General features: G+C 42.2%; 3 protein-coding genes across 4 annotated transcripts; 1 reads left to right on the top strand and 2 right to left on the bottom strand.

Moving 5' to 3' along the window:
- Positions 1-122: 122 nt before the first annotated feature.
- On the top strand, positions 123-4,750 carry bend3 (BEN domain containing 3). 2 transcript variants are annotated; one of them, XM_041061298.1, is made up of 4 exons: positions 123-258; positions 1,339-1,393; positions 1,687-1,835; positions 1,979-4,749. In XM_041061298.1, the coding sequence occupies exons 2-4, from the start codon at positions 1,342-1,344 to the stop codon at positions 4,208-4,210; spliced, it is 2,433 nt and encodes an 810-aa protein (XP_040917232.1). In that variant the 5' UTR covers positions 123-258; positions 1,339-1,341; the 3' UTR covers positions 4,211-4,749. The 2 variants fall into 2 exon arrangements, with proteins under 2 accessions (XP_040917232.1, XP_040917233.1); XM_041061299.1 differs by lacking the exon at positions 1,339-1,393 and having other exon boundaries at positions 1,979-4,750.
- Positions 4,751-4,890: 140 nt separating this feature from the next.
- On the bottom strand, positions 4,891-7,331 carry mtres1 (mitochondrial transcription rescue factor 1). The gene is made up of 4 exons (XM_041061300.1): positions 7,268-7,331; positions 5,915-6,365; positions 5,692-5,764; positions 4,891-5,576 (listed from the first exon to the last, which is right to left on the bottom strand). The coding sequence occupies exons 2-4, from the start codon at positions 6,343-6,345 to the stop codon at positions 5,394-5,396; spliced, it is 687 nt and encodes a 228-aa protein (XP_040917234.1). The 5' UTR covers positions 6,346-6,365; positions 7,268-7,331; the 3' UTR covers positions 4,891-5,393.
- A 3,456-nt stretch (positions 7,332-10,787) lies between these two features.
- Positions 10,788-12,880, bottom strand: LOC121197463 (transmembrane protein 151B-like). The gene is made up of 2 exons (XM_041061076.1): positions 12,800-12,880; positions 10,788-12,197 (listed from the first exon to the last, which is right to left on the bottom strand). The coding sequence occupies exons 1-2, from the start codon at positions 12,878-12,880 to the stop codon at positions 10,788-10,790; spliced, it is 1,491 nt and encodes a 496-aa protein (XP_040917010.1).
- Positions 12,881-16,223: the final 3,343 nt, after the last annotated feature.

Here is a 16,223-nt window from a genome sequence, read left to right as displayed (position 1 = left end):
ACGTCGCTCCATTTAAACGGTAGCGCACCTATACTAGCAGTTTGGTTTATTTTACCTTGCCTCTCTCCACAGCTGTGCGGAAGTGACACAGCAGGCGCGCGCCGTGTCACGTCACGCGAGAAAGCACAGGAGCCGAGCGAGAAAAAAAAAATATCAACAAGAAGAACAACAGTTCCCTGCAAACGAAGCACCGTGACAGGCCGCGGATATGTCCAACACGTCGTTAACAGTCCCGAGGGATCGCATGGACTCGTAAAGGTGAGCTCAAACCGCCGGTCACGCGCGTTTACCGTTAATTTACCAAGAGTCAGAGCAGCAGGAGGAGGAGGAGGAGGGGGGGCTCGTCCACGCAAACATTGCCGCGTCATTAAAATTCACAAACAAAATGTTGCACTATTAGAGAAACGCCGTGTGTTGAGACCCATAATGACCCGCAGTGTGGTTAAAATGGTAAGTTTCTGACGGAGCTTTGTCAAGAGTTACGTGCGCCCTGCTGGTTTGTCTTGTGTTATGGTTCAAGGGTTCATGGGCGGAAGAATGAGGAAGTAGCTGGTTAATAAAGGCTGGAGGAGAGCTAGGAGGCAACTCAGTGTACGGTGGCATGCACTACAGTCTCCACCAAAACAATGTGCCTACTTTTTCTTTGTAGGAGAAAATGAGTCGATATTACAGCTCGTTTTATTTGAGTTTAATCTGCTCAGGCTGTTAGCAGTTAATGTGTTTGGCTGCGGCTGATCACATGCCGAGTGTCATAGCTGCAGCACACAGCCACTGCATGTTTACATGTTCACTGAAATGTTTGAGGTCCAGCAAGTGTATTTTCATAATTTTAACCAGATCCAGATCCATTTTAACCATTTTAACTTGACTGTGTTTTCTTTTCTTGGTAGAATTTAATCCTGTTTGTGAAATGTCTGTCACCAAGGGTTGAAACTAAAGATTATTTTCATTATTGAAATGTATTGATTATTTTCTCAAATATCTGATCAAGTATTTAGTCTATAAAATGTTAGCAAAGTAGTGAAAAAGAAAAGACGCATGTCTTGTGAAGATATTCACAAGACATGCGTCCCTATGTCTTGTGAATATCTTCTTTTGTTAAACCAACAGTCCAAACCCCAAAGATATTCACACAACTATGACGCAAGACTAAGAAAACACACATTCGAGACGCTGGAACTGGTTCATTTTTGCTGTCAAAATTTATTTCAATGATTCATTTAATTCATTGTCATTATTATTATCAGTTACTTTTATGTCACATTACGTATGTTTGCTTATTGATGTTTATTACACACAGTTTTTCAGTAACTTTGTGTTTGTGACCTGTTTTTCTAGGCTATGAATTTCTCTGAGCATGGGGAAGTTTCAGATGAAGCAATGCTTGAGAAAGGCAAGTTCTGCAACCTTTATCTTTGCATCTGCAACAGCAGAAAATTTCCCTGTAGCTCATGTAATAATTAAAAAACTGTTGGCGTATAGCATAGCTAGGTCCATTTATTTCAGTGCGGAACTATTAGAAGTTTGACATTAAATCTTCGTGTTCAGGTTTAAAAACCATAAACCTGTTGATTTTTTAGGTGAAATATCTGTGGGTCAACACGTGAGGTGGAAAAGAAACAATCTGATCATATGAAGAGCAGAAGTCGTACAACACAGAAAACATGAATTTCTCATCATTTGCAGAACACAGGGATGTCCAGGATGTTAAGGAGGAGACAGAGGACTATGCTATATGCCAGCAATCCGCTGAGACTGGTAAACGGACGTCTGCAGAGATGGGCCCTGATACAGATCAGTCCACCAGCAGCAAGAGAGCCAGAGTCTCTGGTGAGGTAAGCTAACCTCAAACCGTGTTATCTACCGTAGAAAATAAAAATACAACAGGGACAATCTGCATATCCTGTTTGTTGTGTATGTTAAGGTGTCTCGTGCAGTATATATATGTTTTGAATGTTATTTTTTTCCCTCTGTCTAGATGAAGAGGCACTTGATAGATGAGAGCAGCGGACATGAGCCTCTTTGCCTCACCACAACTGGAGAGAAGAGGGATTGCGTCCAGGAGAAATCCAGAGTTTCCTACAGAAAGCCCCTCTTCAGCATCTCCCACAGGATCTCGGAGAAGAGGAACACACCAAGTCTGGAGCAGCAGGCCACGCATGGTGCCGGAAACCAGCTCAACTACAGCAGCATCCTGTCATCCAAGCTCCAGAGTCCAGAGGAAAATGGCCAAGTGGAGAGCCTCCCCATTACGGACGGTTTAGGCCAAGCTTCGACAACTAACTCTAGCCTCTATCCACTGATTGAGAAAATGTTTTTCATTCTCAATACCCTCAATTCAAGCATGACACAACTGCATAGTAAAGTGGACTTGTTAACCCTTGAAGTCATGCGGATAAAAAAGCAGATCAAACCAGCTGAGATGGTGACAGAGTTCCAGCCTCCCCCTGAATATCTACTAACAAGTGACGAATTGAACCAGCTGATGGAGCAGACATCCAGCGCTGGGGAGCTTGGATGCCGGCTGCTGGTGCATCTCTTCCCAGAGCTATTCAAAGCCAGGGAGTGCTCCCATGAATGCATGGCAAGCAAGAGAACGCTGGAGTCGCTGCATCTGCAGCTGATCCGTAACTATGTTGAGGTATGCTACCCTTCGGTCAAGAACAACAGCGTCTGGCAGGAAGAATGTCTCCTTCAAATTAATGACTTCTTTAATCGCTTCTGGGCGCAGAGGGACATGGAGAGTGCTCGGCTGCTCAGGAAGCAGACAATCACAGGTGCTGGGATAAAAGCTGAGCATCCTCAAACCTACCATTTCATTAATGAGCAGGGTCAGGAGGAGCATATTGCTCTGCATAACCAGCAAAGCAGCCTGGCTGTGTCAGACCTTGCTTTCAGTACACAAGCCACAGAGGAGCTAGATGAGTTCTCCTCCCCTGAGGACTTAATTATTTTTCTTATGCACCGTCTTTTCCCCGAGGTGTTTGAAGAGGGGAAAATGCCTGAAGGCTCCAGCAGTTTCAGTAGTGTGGGGCAGCTAATTCTGGACTCTGACAAGATGGAAATAATAAGGAAGTATATGGAAGCAAATTTTCCTGATGTGCCTGAGGACAGCTGGCTCCAGGTGTGCATTCAGCATATGGAGGATGCACTCGAGGGTCCTCACAGCAATGGCAACGGGAGCGAACCTGACAATATCAACGATGAGAGCTACGACTTGGCCAGCCTTCCCGAAGATGTTTCTATTATTAAGGTTCCAGAGATGGGCGATTATGAAAGGCCCAGTCGCAAATCCAAAAAGTCACTGCTTACACCCGTGGATTTTGACAATCTGGAGATTCCTCTACCTGACTTTTCTGTCCCCCAGGAGTACCTCTTGTCCAGGGAACAGCTAAAGAACAACTATGAATGTAGCTTGTCCATTGGGAACTTTGCCTCTCGGCTGCTGGTGCTTATGTTCCCTGAGCTCTTCACCCACGAGAACACAAGAAAGCAGTACAACTGCAGTGGTTCTCTAGGGAAAAAGCAGCTGGACCCTGTTCGTGTAAACCTGATCCGTCATTATGTGCAGTTAGTCTACCCTCGGGCCAATAACGATAGAGTGTGGATGTTAGAATTTGTGGGAAAACTCGATGAGAGGTGTAGGAGACGTGACACAGAGCAGAGGCGATCCTACCTGCAGCAGCGCAAAGTGTATGGTCAAGACTCAGAGCAGGACTTTCTTTGCCACCTGAACCAGCTCAATCCAGATAATATAAGAGAGGATCCAGATATCCCCTCTTTACCTCCTGAGAAAAGCAGCAAAGACTTTTGCAAAATTCCCCTGGATGAACTGACTGTATCCAAACCTGACTTCCCTGTACCGTCTGTCTACCTGCTCTCAGATACCGAGGTACGGGAAATTGTCCAGCAGAGTCTCTCTGTTGGGAACTTTGCTGCCCGCCTGCTGGTGCGCCTCTTCCCTGAGCTCTTCACCCAGGAGAACCTGCGGCTGCAGTACAACCATTCGGGCGCCTGCAACAAGAAGCAGCTCGACCCCGTGCGCCTCAGATTGATCCGTCATTATGTGGAAGCGGTGTATCCTGTGGATAAGATGGAGGAGGTGTGGCACTATGAATGTGTGCCAAGCATTGACGAACGCTGCCGGCGCCCTAATCGCAAGAAGTGTGACATTCTTAAGAAGGCCAAGAGGTCAAGCATTGTATCCTAGTTACAGTACTTTGCAGTTAGGCAACACTTTTTGTCATTAAAATAATTGCACAGTATATAAGCTGAAACTGCGTTGTTGAACTTTTACAAGCTGTCCTATGTAGGATGAAGCCAAGCTGTTTTGAGTTTCTTCAGTACTATTCTTAGTCATATTTTACCTTTGGACTACAGCAGTAGATGTTGTAGTTTATGTAGTCTTATTATTGTTGGATTAAGACTTAAAACTGCTTCTATTTATAAGCCAAAACTGTCCTAGCTTATCTAACATACTTTGTTGATGTTGTAGCCTTAAAAACAATAACAATGATAGTAGCTACTAGCATAGGTCACACATTTGCTCTATGGATAGAAATGATTCACAATGATGTGATATATTTCCATTGCAGTTACTGATGTAGCATTGTGCCACCACTGTTTTAATAATAATGTGCTTATGTTAAGCCTTCTTATAGAAGTTTATATTATAAAGACGATTTAACATGACAATGGATCATGATAACCTCTTTCTAATAAAATCAGTTATAAATATGACACGCGATTGGACCGTTTTACATAATAGCTTTAAATTTCCTGTTGAGGTGTCTAATTAGGACATATGGGACAATCACTGTGGTTTAATGGTGTCAAAATATTGATCAACTTTGAATAACTGAGATATAAATTTAGACATTTAGTTGATGCATATGTTTATTTACCACACACCCAGGGAGGGAAAGGTGTCCTGTTTCCTGAATCCTGAACATTTCCCAACTTCAGTGTAGCAGTGCGTGAATAACCTTTGTGCTATGTAACATGAGCATTGGTTCTACTTTCCATTTTCTGTTTTTACTTTGATTTAAAAAAAAATGGGAAAATGAAGTAAAAGGACAACATACCTAAGTTACAGAGTCAGATGAACACTCATCATGACATAATTTTCAAATTTCCAAACTTCAAAGTGCACATTTACTAGGGGAGTTGCACAGTATAGTGGGGAAAAAGTAAACATACAAAACCTTTCTCTCAACCAACTGCTTATTGTCTACAGCTACTGAGAACTGTTCATCTTTATATTATCCCATCATAATCAATTCTAGATCCAACTTGTTGGAGACCACTCAAATTGCCAGTCGTTTGATAGCATTTCTCGGCACTGTTGTCCTCACTGGGCCTTGGTATTACAGTCAGTACTGTCCTGTTCAAGTTCATGGCTTAAAGGCTTCATCCTTGGAAAGCTGCATACATTTCCAGCGTCTTAGGACAACTTTGTACTTTTCTGTTGTAGTGGTTTCACCCAAAACCTCTCTGATGATGACTCTCATTAGGGTAACAGTGTTTCCTTCCTGGCTCTCCGACAGTACTATGTCCAAGGTGTCCCCAACTTTCACCTGAATGCAGAACAAAATATGAGTGACATCAAATGAATTAAAGGCCCAATAAGAAAGATTGTAAATGTGATAATTAAGGGCAAGAATATGTTATTTGTAATCACGCATCACTCACCGCTTTACTTTTCTTGATGAGTTTCTGCCCATTTAGCCTGAGCTTGTGGTTGTAGAAGGCATCTTCAATTTTACTATAACAGAACAAAGGAAACACTTTACTCAGTTATGGGATGAAAGGGGGCTTTGCTGTTTACAAGTTACAGCTGATATTGGTCATACAATAAATCAGCTATAAAGGATAGATCTGTACAGTAGACAGAAGTGCACATGCACTGACTTACTTGCGGGATATGTCCAGGCCAGCTTTCATGATGCTATCATACCGGAAAGATGGCACATGTTTTTCCACATCTTTATAGTCCTTTGGTTGATTTGGGTCCTCATCCAGCTCATCTTCATAATCACTGTCCTCTGGGTCTTTCTCTTTCTCGTCTTCCTCCTCCTCCTGTGCTCTCCTAGCAGCACCTTTCTTCTTGCTGCTTTTGAACCTCAGATGATGAACAGACCAACTCCTGACAGGGTCTCTGCTGTGGAAAGCCAGCCTGTGAAAGCCATGTGCACGGAATGCCGAGCAGCCCCACAGCTGGCGTGTATGGATGGTCCTAGGACACCATTCTGTGTGCCTCAGTGCATATCCAGCAGCCAGCAGGTGGCGGGGGTTCAGCCTCCCTAGCTGCCTCATGGCAAGAGCCTGCACCACCAAATTCTGCATGCTGACGCTCCGCCCAGTCACTAGAAAAACATTTGGAGATTTGGAAGCAAAATTAGTGAGCTCCCTGTGACAAATTTAATAAACTGATTTAATTTTAAAAAGTTATCGTGGTATACTCGGGTAAACAGGCTTAACAATCACTGACTGAGGAGCCTATGTTGTAAATTGCCTCTTAAAATGACTTGTCCACTGCTTTTTCCAAGATTAAGAATGAACTGTAATGTTCACTATTTTCCGTTTGCTTTTACATAATTTTCCGTTCTATCCAATAGTTTCCCCACTACCTATCGTGCTATCTAATTAGATAAATTTTACGTTTCTCTATCAACTGAAAAGTCAGATTATTTGGATCATAAAGTCTGCAGCACTAGCCAACACAGGCGAGGTGTACCTTCAGAATAAAAGCCTCATTTTATTTCTAGCCTCAGGTTTTATCAGTTATGTTGTAATAAAGTTTACATTTAAGACTTTTGCAATAATTACTCTACAAAACAATGATAATATGAAATGCACAAACATTAGCTTCACTATTTATGTTAAGTTTTTTGATGTCGGAAGTGATGTTTTTATGCCTATATGCTTGACACCAACAGACATCAAACATTTATTGAAGGTAGCGTTATCCCACTTGTAGCACATTCTCTTTTGTCTTCTGATATTAGCTGCTGTTTGTGTAGTTCTTCGCCATAATTTCATATATTGGCTGTCTGTGATTGACCGAGGTTGATGTTTTTCAGGCTGAAGCTGACACCGAGCCGAAGCAGTTGCAGCTAGCTAGCTTTACTTTTCTTCTGTATGCTCATGGACCCGTACAACCCACCACGTGCTTGCTAACCAACAACCCCTGTTTAGACAGTTTCAAGTTGCTAAATGTTAAATATGGAGGTCTTCATGTGAAATTATTAAGTGGCAGTCCACTCACCTATGGAATAACCTTTTACTGCTTGTTACTGTACTGAGTCGCCTCCTCTGGCTGCTTACTTGTGTGCCAGCAGATGCAAATGTGCTGCCACCTGCCGCACTGGAGGAGAACAGCACAGACAGTCAGGCCGATGTCATGACTCAGTGGCAGATCTTGCAAAATGCCCACTCAGTCTGCTATAATAAGTCAGCCAATCCAAGCTGACATGCTAGTGTAAACACACACAGTTTGGATGTGAGTTATAAATTGAAGGACTAGAATTGACTTTAATGCTTGTCATTATAAAGGTAAATGGGTAATCTCATTCTTTGCTGAATGAGTGCACCTGTTTATTAATGTTTTGAGTGTGTGCCACTGTGTAAAAGATTTACACAATGATCATCATGGGATTTTCAAACATTTGAAGATATTTTAATTGATATTTTCAATATATTATTCAGTCATGTAGTTTTAAAAAGGAATGCAAAGTAAGTCTCATCAGAAGGAAAAATAAAATGTAGCAGAAAGTTTAATTTAAAGTATATCTATATCTATATCTATCTATATACATATACATATATATATTTCAGCTCTTACTATAACAGGAAAAGTACACAGCATTTAAACACATTCTGTTTTTTGTAGGCCTTTTTCCACAGCACACATTTTGGGTTGTCACAGTGGGAAAAGCACAGGTGTCACCATTAACATTAACAATGGCTCTGTTCTGTTTAAAAGTCCCAGTGAGCCATGACAGTGTGACTGTGAGCCAGCACGCACAATACCAGGTCCCTGAAACCGAAGCGGCTAAATGGAATTCAGCTATCATTAATTTTATTATTCACACCTCTGCTTTTCCTGCTGTGACATGTCAAAAAGTCAGTGAAAAAGGCCCATCAGTGTCCATTAAGCAGCTCCTCAGTACACGTTCTCCCGATCCAGACTTTCCCAGTGAGTTTGAGGATCCAAGCCAGACACAGTTTTTAAATATACATGGGTTTGCCCCAGACATTTATTGCAACTTTTATTAATCCAGCATGAGATAAATTTGAATACATATTTGAAAAGTTAATCAAGTTATTTATACAGCCCATTCGATTATAATGACAACAAGAACATTTTTAACATTTTACAAGAAGCTTTAAGTGGTCGTGTATTGGTTTATGTCTGAGCAGTTATGTACTTGTCAATATAATATTTAATTCTTTATTACTTTAAGGGAATTTACATCAACATTCAGCTTCACTACAATTCATAATGTCTATAGTGTCACTTCAAGTGCATAATACTGGTGTCACTACATTATTGAAAAGAATATAAGAACAAGGTGTCATTTGCTAGGATGCATACAATATGTTCCTGTTACAAAAAAAAAAGTCAGTATTATAAAGTTTGTATGATGTCCATGTGTAAACATCCTTGCATATACTGCCAGTAAACTCTATTCAGAAAGAGTCAGGGATGCTCCAGATAACTCTAATGTCATCACCCAAAGTCTTTAGGAAACATGGTCACATGTTGGAGTATGTCATGCTTTTTTGACTCTCTGAGCACACTCAGTATACACTGGACAGTGAAATCAGTGTTGTACATATTAAAAAAATGGAGCATTGTTCCTTTTACTATGGACACATAATGGACATAACTACAGTATATCATATATGCTGGTGGTTTACATTCAGGTATGTTTCAACACATTGTCTTAGCAGAAGGAAATCATGCAAATTTGAGCATGAATTTATTGACCTTATGATCTTTATGAGGCTAAATTCACACTGTTTTGCTGTTTGACAGATGTTAATGGTAGTGACTAATATCCACCTGATCAAATGTATTGCAGATTCTGTGTAAACTTGCCCATGTCTTGTCCGATTGTGAGATTAATGTAATGCCATGTTTGTGTGTTTGTACCACAGTCGCAGGCAGGTTTTGTCGTGGCAGTAGGCAGCAAGAAAGTCAAATTTAAGACAAAAATGTTAGAAACACTGATGTACTTGCTTAATTGATCATGGTTGATGGATTTTCATACTGTGTTTTAGTTTGTCATGGTAAAGGCTCATAGGACTAGACAGTTTTAGCGCTCCAGCATTTTTCCCGTTTCTGGGTCAGTCGACACAAATTAATCAAACGTTAAAGCAGAAATCCTCCCTGAAACACCTTAACATCATTAAAAAGCCCCTCTGATCCTTTTTCGTTGTTTCCTGTTTCCTTGCAGACTCCCAAGCTGTGGCAATGTGTCATCACACTGCGATAATTCCAACATCTACAGCGGAGGTTTGTGGTTGAAATTGTGTCAAAAGCATCAACTGTAAACATCATGATTAGGTGTTAGTCCATCAACATCCAAAAGACAGGGATGTTTCTCTCTACAGCTGCCATTTAGCACCAACAGTCGACAGTCAAACAGGGAGAAATCCACTGCAAAAGAAGTGTAACAATCATACCGAACTCTCCATCCCACAGTCGCCACAGTAGACCAGAATGCAAAGCAGCCTCAAGACAGGTTTGTTCTGAGTCAGGGGCACAAGTCTGAATTATTCTCAATTAGAACAGTCGTCACTCTCTTTTTACTATCTTTATGTCACATACCACCAACACATAAAACCCACAGCTGAAAATCAGCCTATAGCTGTTATCTGCAGTTGTCAAAAGGCATTCTGGGAAATATAGAAAGTCTCAAACTGAAGAAGAAATGGATGAGGCATTGTTGATAACAAACAAAAATAAAAACCAGCAGGTACACCAAAAAGTAAATTACAACACTTCATCACAACGTAAGTAATGATTTTTTTTTTTAAAAATCACATTAGTATAACAATGAGTGAGCATATCCAAGAGCTCATTTGTCTCTTTTGGAGGTTTCCACTTGCGCATAAGCCCAACCCACTGCATTTGATTTGTATGCCTCCTTTTACCTTTTCTCTTGCGAAGATGGCGTTACGTTTCGCGACTATTGCTGTAATTGGAAGAAAGTTAAACATGTAGAAACGCTTCATGATTCTGTTCATGATAAAATTATAAAAAGCAGCTCCAGCTTTATCTGATCTGAGCTTTCTCTGTCATTTCTGGTGTGTTTGTGTTGCTGAGATCTCAGTGAATGGATGAGATGTTTTAAACCTGTCCATCTGTTCCGTGGCCTCTGTAAAGGTCTTATGAGGTAACTGCAGCTTCAGTTTCAGTTTCAGTTTCATATGAACTGAACATACAAGATCTTAGAAGCTATGGCAATGATGTACAGTGTAACAGTCCTTGCTTGGTTTTCATAGGAAGCCAGACAGATATATTTTTTCTGTGTGTGTGTGTGTGTGCGCGTGCCCTGGTGGTTTCACATACCATTGTTGCTTTGTTCTCCACTCACTAATCACTGTTATTGCTTTGGTGAGTCACACATTCAGGATTCAGACATTTGTTTCAGATAGTATGGCAATACAACACGAATCTGTGTATCTCACATTAAGACTTGTTCGCACACTCTGTGTCTGATGTCCAAAGTCTTTGTATGCTACAGAAATGCCACTGTGTTTTGTCAGTGACTGCATAGTCATAGAGAAGTCTCCACACAGGAGCCATGTCTGTGGAACGACCTGTGGTTGTGGCAGTTCTCGCTGCAGTGGACAATGAGCACTGGGTAGCAAAGTGCATCCTCATAGTCTGGGGGTTCCTCATCATCTGTGGTGAGACGCTCTGATAGACAGCGGGTGTTTTCACTGGGGCTCTCATGGTCATCCAAACTGCCGCTCCTCCAGAAGCAGCTGCGCTGGGAGCCATAGCGCCTGGCCAAGGAGAACCGACTGCCGCTGAAGGGGATGCGGGAGCTGGCCCCGGTACAGATACTGAGGGCGCTCCTGGAGAACACGGAGGAGCAGCTGATGGCTCTATGGCAGCGCTCACAATTCTGACGGATCCCACTGAAGCTGGACGGGCACTGGGCCAGGTCCATCAGGCCAGCCTCTGAGTAACTGGGAACCAGCTGCTGGTTGGATCGAATGTGCCATTCCAGTTCAGTACTGTCAATGGTGTTAACACGAGGGATACGGCGCCAATATGGCCGATCGTCACATGGAGTCACGGGGAGGTAATCATGCCCAAACAGCTTCTCTACACGATAGTGGACATATGCAGTACGATACTCTGTGAAGACTCTGAGAGGCCAGGAGAACGTGAGGAATGAGGCAAACCAGAAGACATAGTGGGACAGATACCAGGGGTGGTGCTCTGGGTCAGACAGCACCAGGACATACTCCTTCAAGTCAATGTTTTTCAGGTGCATGCCCTCCCTGGCTTCCATGTAGTCATCAAGGCCCTCATTGTCGGTGAAAAACCTTGCTCGCTGTGTAAGGTAGGAGTTCTCTGACTCTACGTTGGCAAAGCTAAAGCACTTGGTGAAGCGCATCTTTGTGAGAGCAGACTTCTCCAATCCCAGCAGCTGTTTGGAAACATCTTTAACACCACAGTGACTGTAGTCAAATTCAGCTTCTGCCACATGGGTGTTGACACGTTCATGGTAAACCTGGGTGCTAGTGTAAGCGTCTCCGTTGCGGTAGCGTGTGACTTGCCGAGTTCGCCGAACATAGTGGTAGCTTATGGCCTTCCACCAGATGCAGGGTTTAGCTTGTTGCATCCTCTGGATGCGCTCATAGATGCCCTCCACATCCACTTTGTGCTGCAGCTCATTCTTCACATGACAGTGCCAGCACTCCACAAGATAGACTAAATAGAGCATGCCCAGTAGGGCCAGAGGGATGTAGATATAGCCATCAGAGCAGGGGGTGTCATGGTACATCATGGATTTCCCTTTGAAGGCACTGTCAAAGGTGAGGCGGGTCACCTTGGTGACATGACACCAGACCATGGCTCCCATGCAGCCGTACATGAGGACGGACAGGAGCAGGCATTTCCAGAAACTCTCCCGACATAGGGACTTGCTCAGAGATTGCTTCAGAGGTCTTTGCTATTGAATCAAAGCACAAATAAAACAAAAGGAGGAGGTGATAAAGACGGTTATTATATAATTTATTACCTACTTAAATGCCACACGGCACACTGTAACATCTGTCACACACTCAGGATTTTTAACAGACTTGGACTAAAATTAATGAATGGGTCATGCACCCAACACAAGACAATCAGTCCACAGACAGCGGGAAACAGGACAGTGGTTTCAGCTCTGTGGATATTTTATGCTATGCTGTTTGACAGGTTTAAAAAAAGATATAAAGAGGAGATACTGAGCTACAGGCCCACTACAGGAAATAAGAAATGAAAGACAGGTGAAGATACTGGTTGAATAATTAGTAATAACATGTACTTGCATTTTACTGTAAATGTATCACTGCAGGCTATAAGATAACATAACTCCCCCATCCCAAATTATACCTAAGGAGAATTTCCAATAATCCCAAACCCCTGGAAAATAATTGCACCTGCAGTGTGTGTTACAGCCTGCACACCACGCACATGGATTCATTAACGCTCTGCGACAGGAGCTGACAAACAGAGCAATAACAAAAGGCATTTGCTCGAATGAGGTTAGGTGATGTTAGAAAATAATACCTCCTCTCTGGTGTCCTCCTCGAAAACGGTGGTCGTGCTGCTTTCACTCGCCGTCGCAGCCGCCGATGCTGGAGGGGACATGGTGCTGGGCAGCTATTGATAATAATGACAGGGCGTGGAGTAGGAAGAGGAAGAGATTTCACTACCTTGCTCTGCGGCGTCCCTCAACCAAGACGAGCTACTTGTCAGGCGGTACGTTTACATATCTGCTATCATTTGGAGGCACTCCACAAGAAGAAAAGCCCGAGGGAGGTCGACGGAGGCATGCTGATCGGCGAAACCCCCCCCCCCCCCCCCAAAAAAAATAAGCTGATCTTTCCGTTGGCTGGAAAATGCAAAAAAAAGCGGTGGTGAGTCTATGGGAAACCCTGCATCCTGCCCGCTACGGTTTAGCTGTCAGTGCCGCAGTAACATGATCGTAGATTATGCTGTATTAGCTGGTCGTCGTTACCAAATGAGCATGCCCTGCTCCCCAGGGACCACGGTACGCTCCTCAGCGTGTGACGGGCTGGCTATGGAGGGCTGACAGGGTCGCTGTCCATGGTGCTGACTGAGGCAGGTGTGTACGGTGAGATGTTGCATAAAAACTGTCACTTAAAGGGAAAGTCCACCCTAAAACTGTCTGTCTTTAATTGTCGGTCTCAATCTGAGTTTGAGGCGGTGAAGTCAACATATATATTTATATATGCACAAAAACAGACAACCCTTTTGCTAATCTGGAGATCAGAGCGTCAGTTGTTGATCAGGTGACTCTTCTGGAGGTAGTCCATTAACAGTGATCCATGCTGATGACTGAATCTGGCTGCTCATTGATTTTTTTATAAATACTATTACATGCAAAGGAATGTTATTTGAATGTAGAGCTCATGGCTGTGAGTTGTTAAATTTTGATATGTGTCCCAATCAAAACCAATACTAAAGAAATGAAATGTCTTTCTGATTTTGGGGTGGATTTCCCCTTTTAAGCCTTACAAAATAAAAGAATCACTGTAATGCTGCTGCAGCTGGAGGGAAATGTAATACAAAATCCACAATATGTAAACAGTTTGTGGGAACATTATATAACATAAAATGCAAATACTGAGGTTAATATAAAAACAAGTATCTCAAATTTGTATTTAAGTACCGACTTAACTTGAACTTTCATAATGAACTGACCCACACTAAATCTGACTCAATCAGTTTTGTTGAGTTTTTTTATAACACAGCAACACCACAGTCTACTTTTTAAGTGCTCTGGCCTTAATGAAGACTCATGAAACCCCCAAAACAGAAATGATCTCACAGTCAGAAGTGTCAAATTTCAGGTCAGGTGAGTAGAAGCGGAGTAAACCTCATTACAGCAATGATCTACATGTGCATCACTTTGTATGTGTGCTGTGTTGTAAGCTGAGAATAAACACATCTTGGAGATAATGTCTGTGGGCTGCTGTATTTTATGGAGCCAACAAAGAGAGAAGAAAGAAACTACACAATTTCCATTACTGATTTACAGCTGTTGAAATTAAATATGAATACCAGCAGTTCCATTAGTAATGTGTTAAAGGTTTTTAAAACATTTGTAAATACCTAATAAATGTAATGAACAAGGCAGCAACTATTTCCAGAAACCAGTGTACCAAACATTAAATCTACTGTAAGGTAAGAGAAGTACATAACTACCTCTGAAAACAAAGGTCTATATAGTCAGCATTTACAAGTGGAATTATTGATTAAACATAATATGAAGCATACACCTAATCTAGTATGAACATCTTTTAAAAATGCTTACAAAAACATGTATGTTCACATAATTCAGCAATATTCCAGAAAAGAGACTCAACCAAATATTAAAAAAAAAAAAACACATGAAATTCTGGGTCACAATTACACTGACAACGTCTTGAAAAAAAAATACAAAAATCTCTTCAGATTAGTTTAGGTTACCTGGTGTTGATGATTTTAGTTGATAGCATGTATAAAACACTCTTACACATAATATCAGTTTGCTGATGTTTCACACCTATGTGAGAGGTTTAAATGTGTTCAAATGTATAAATATATAGTTAAAAGATGTGCATATGTACTTACAACTACATCACTGTGAGTTTTTTCACTGCCTCAGTTTCTTTATCCATGAATCTGAATCAAAGATCTCGCACAGACTGGACCATTGTTCATCTGTAAAGCTCCTTTTAAAGTAATAGGAGGAGTTGGTTTTTAACCAGACGCTTGTAAATTACAGTAACTGTGAGTGAGGAGTCCTGGTGTAGAGCAAACACACAAACTGTAAGACAATCTGTAGCCGCAGGGCTGTTTCTTCCTGTTGATCACAGCGTGTGAAACTGTTATTTCCAATCTGTTTACTCCTTCTCCCAGGGTCTCCTTTTCTGATGACGAAGGGAACTCTTAAAGGTAAAGAAAATAAAGGTCACAACTTAAACACCTCGCCAGAGTCAACGATCTTCAGAGGACTATAATCCTATAAAAACAAAGACAGTAAAACTCAAAGGCTGTGAAAACCAAGACAGCCATATGCAGGAAGATGAAGCCTTGAATTGTTTTGTGGCACATGATGTGATTATAGATATATACAGAGCTACTTACAGAGTACATGTTGGAGAGGTTATTGAAAAGCACTTGGCCTGCGCTCACTTTGTTCCTCACTCCTCGTATGGTCCCATTCTTGCTGCAGATATTGATGCGTTTGTTGCTGAATAGCATCTCTCTCTTGGCACTGGCATACAAAAGCAGGTCATCGGGTTCGCAGCCATTCTCGTCCACAGCAGTTTCCACCACCAGACCGTTCAGGTGGCTGTTGGCCTCACTGGTGGGGGGTGAGCTCCCCTGCTCTGCCTCTGGGGCGCTGGTGCAGTCAGAGTCCACTGAGTCCAACACTGAGCCGCACCAGGCCGTTTCATCCTTGAACACCTCTGCCAAGACCCGGCCGCTGTTGGCAGATGCTACTCTAAACCGAACTGTTTTCACAGCCTTTCCTTTCTCCTGTTTCACTTTTGGCCCCTCCATTAAAATAGATACATGTTTCACAACCCATTCAGAAAAGCCAGACACGCTCTTTCAGCCTAATCCATAGTGGCATGCAATTATCAAACAATAAAATCCTCATTGACGCGTCAAAAGGAGCTGAAAATACCCCGAGTACAAAAACCAGACACCTACATGGTTAACAATAGATGAGCTTCTGCCATGGTAACAGCTAAAACAGGCAAACAGTAAATTGATATTACCATGTTCAATAATTGATCAAGGTTCGCTTTCAAACATCTGATAGACTACAGACGTGGTGCCTGGTGTTTAGGAGACAGACACTCAGGATATGGTCTGCTACACTGACTGAACATTTACCCTCAAAGCACCACAGATAACCTTTGTGCCCTTTGCTGCACCCTCCAGTACCCTCATCTGACCCTGAAGTAGTCTTGAG

Source organism: Toxotes jaculatrix, chromosome 17, assembly GCF_017976425.1.
Source record: "Toxotes jaculatrix isolate fToxJac2 chromosome 17, fToxJac2.pri, whole genome shotgun sequence".
NCBI classification, from domain to species: domain Eukaryota; kingdom Metazoa; phylum Chordata; class Actinopteri; family Toxotidae; genus Toxotes; species Toxotes jaculatrix.
The sequence above is the reverse complement of the archived record's forward strand: the minus strand, read 5'-3'. Positions and strand labels throughout refer to the sequence as shown.

Coding starts and splice junctions, on each gene's coding strand:
- bend3 (XM_041061298.1), top strand. CDS start 1,342: ATGAATTTCTCTGAGCATGGGGAAGTTTCAGATGAAGCAATGCTTGAG. Junction 1,394..1,686: donor TGAAGCAATGCTTGAGAAAG/GCAAGTTCTGCA, acceptor CATCATTTGCAG/AACACAGGGATGTCCAGGAT. Junction 1,836..1,978: donor GAGCCAGAGTCTCTGGTGAG/GTAAGCTAACCT, acceptor CCCTCTGTCTAG/ATGAAGAGGCACTTGATAGA.
- mtres1 (XM_041061300.1), bottom strand. CDS start 6,345: ATGCAGAATTTGGTGGTGCAGGCTCTTGCCATGAGGCAGCTAGGGAGG. Junction 5,765..5,914: donor GGCCTGGACATATCCCGCAA/GTAAGTCAGTGC, acceptor GTTCTGTTATAG/TAAAATTGAAGATGCCTTCT. Junction 5,577..5,691: donor TCATCAAGAAAAGTAAAGCG/GTGAGTGATGCG, acceptor TTCTGCATTCAG/GTGAAAGTTGGGGACACCTT.
- LOC121197463 (XM_041061076.1), bottom strand. CDS start 12,880: ATGTCCCCTCCAGCATCGGCGGCTGCGACGGCGAGTGAAAGCAGCACG. Junction 12,198..12,799: donor AGGAGGACACCAGAGAGGAG/GTATTATTTTCT, acceptor TTGATTCAATAG/CAAAGACCTCTGAAGCAATC.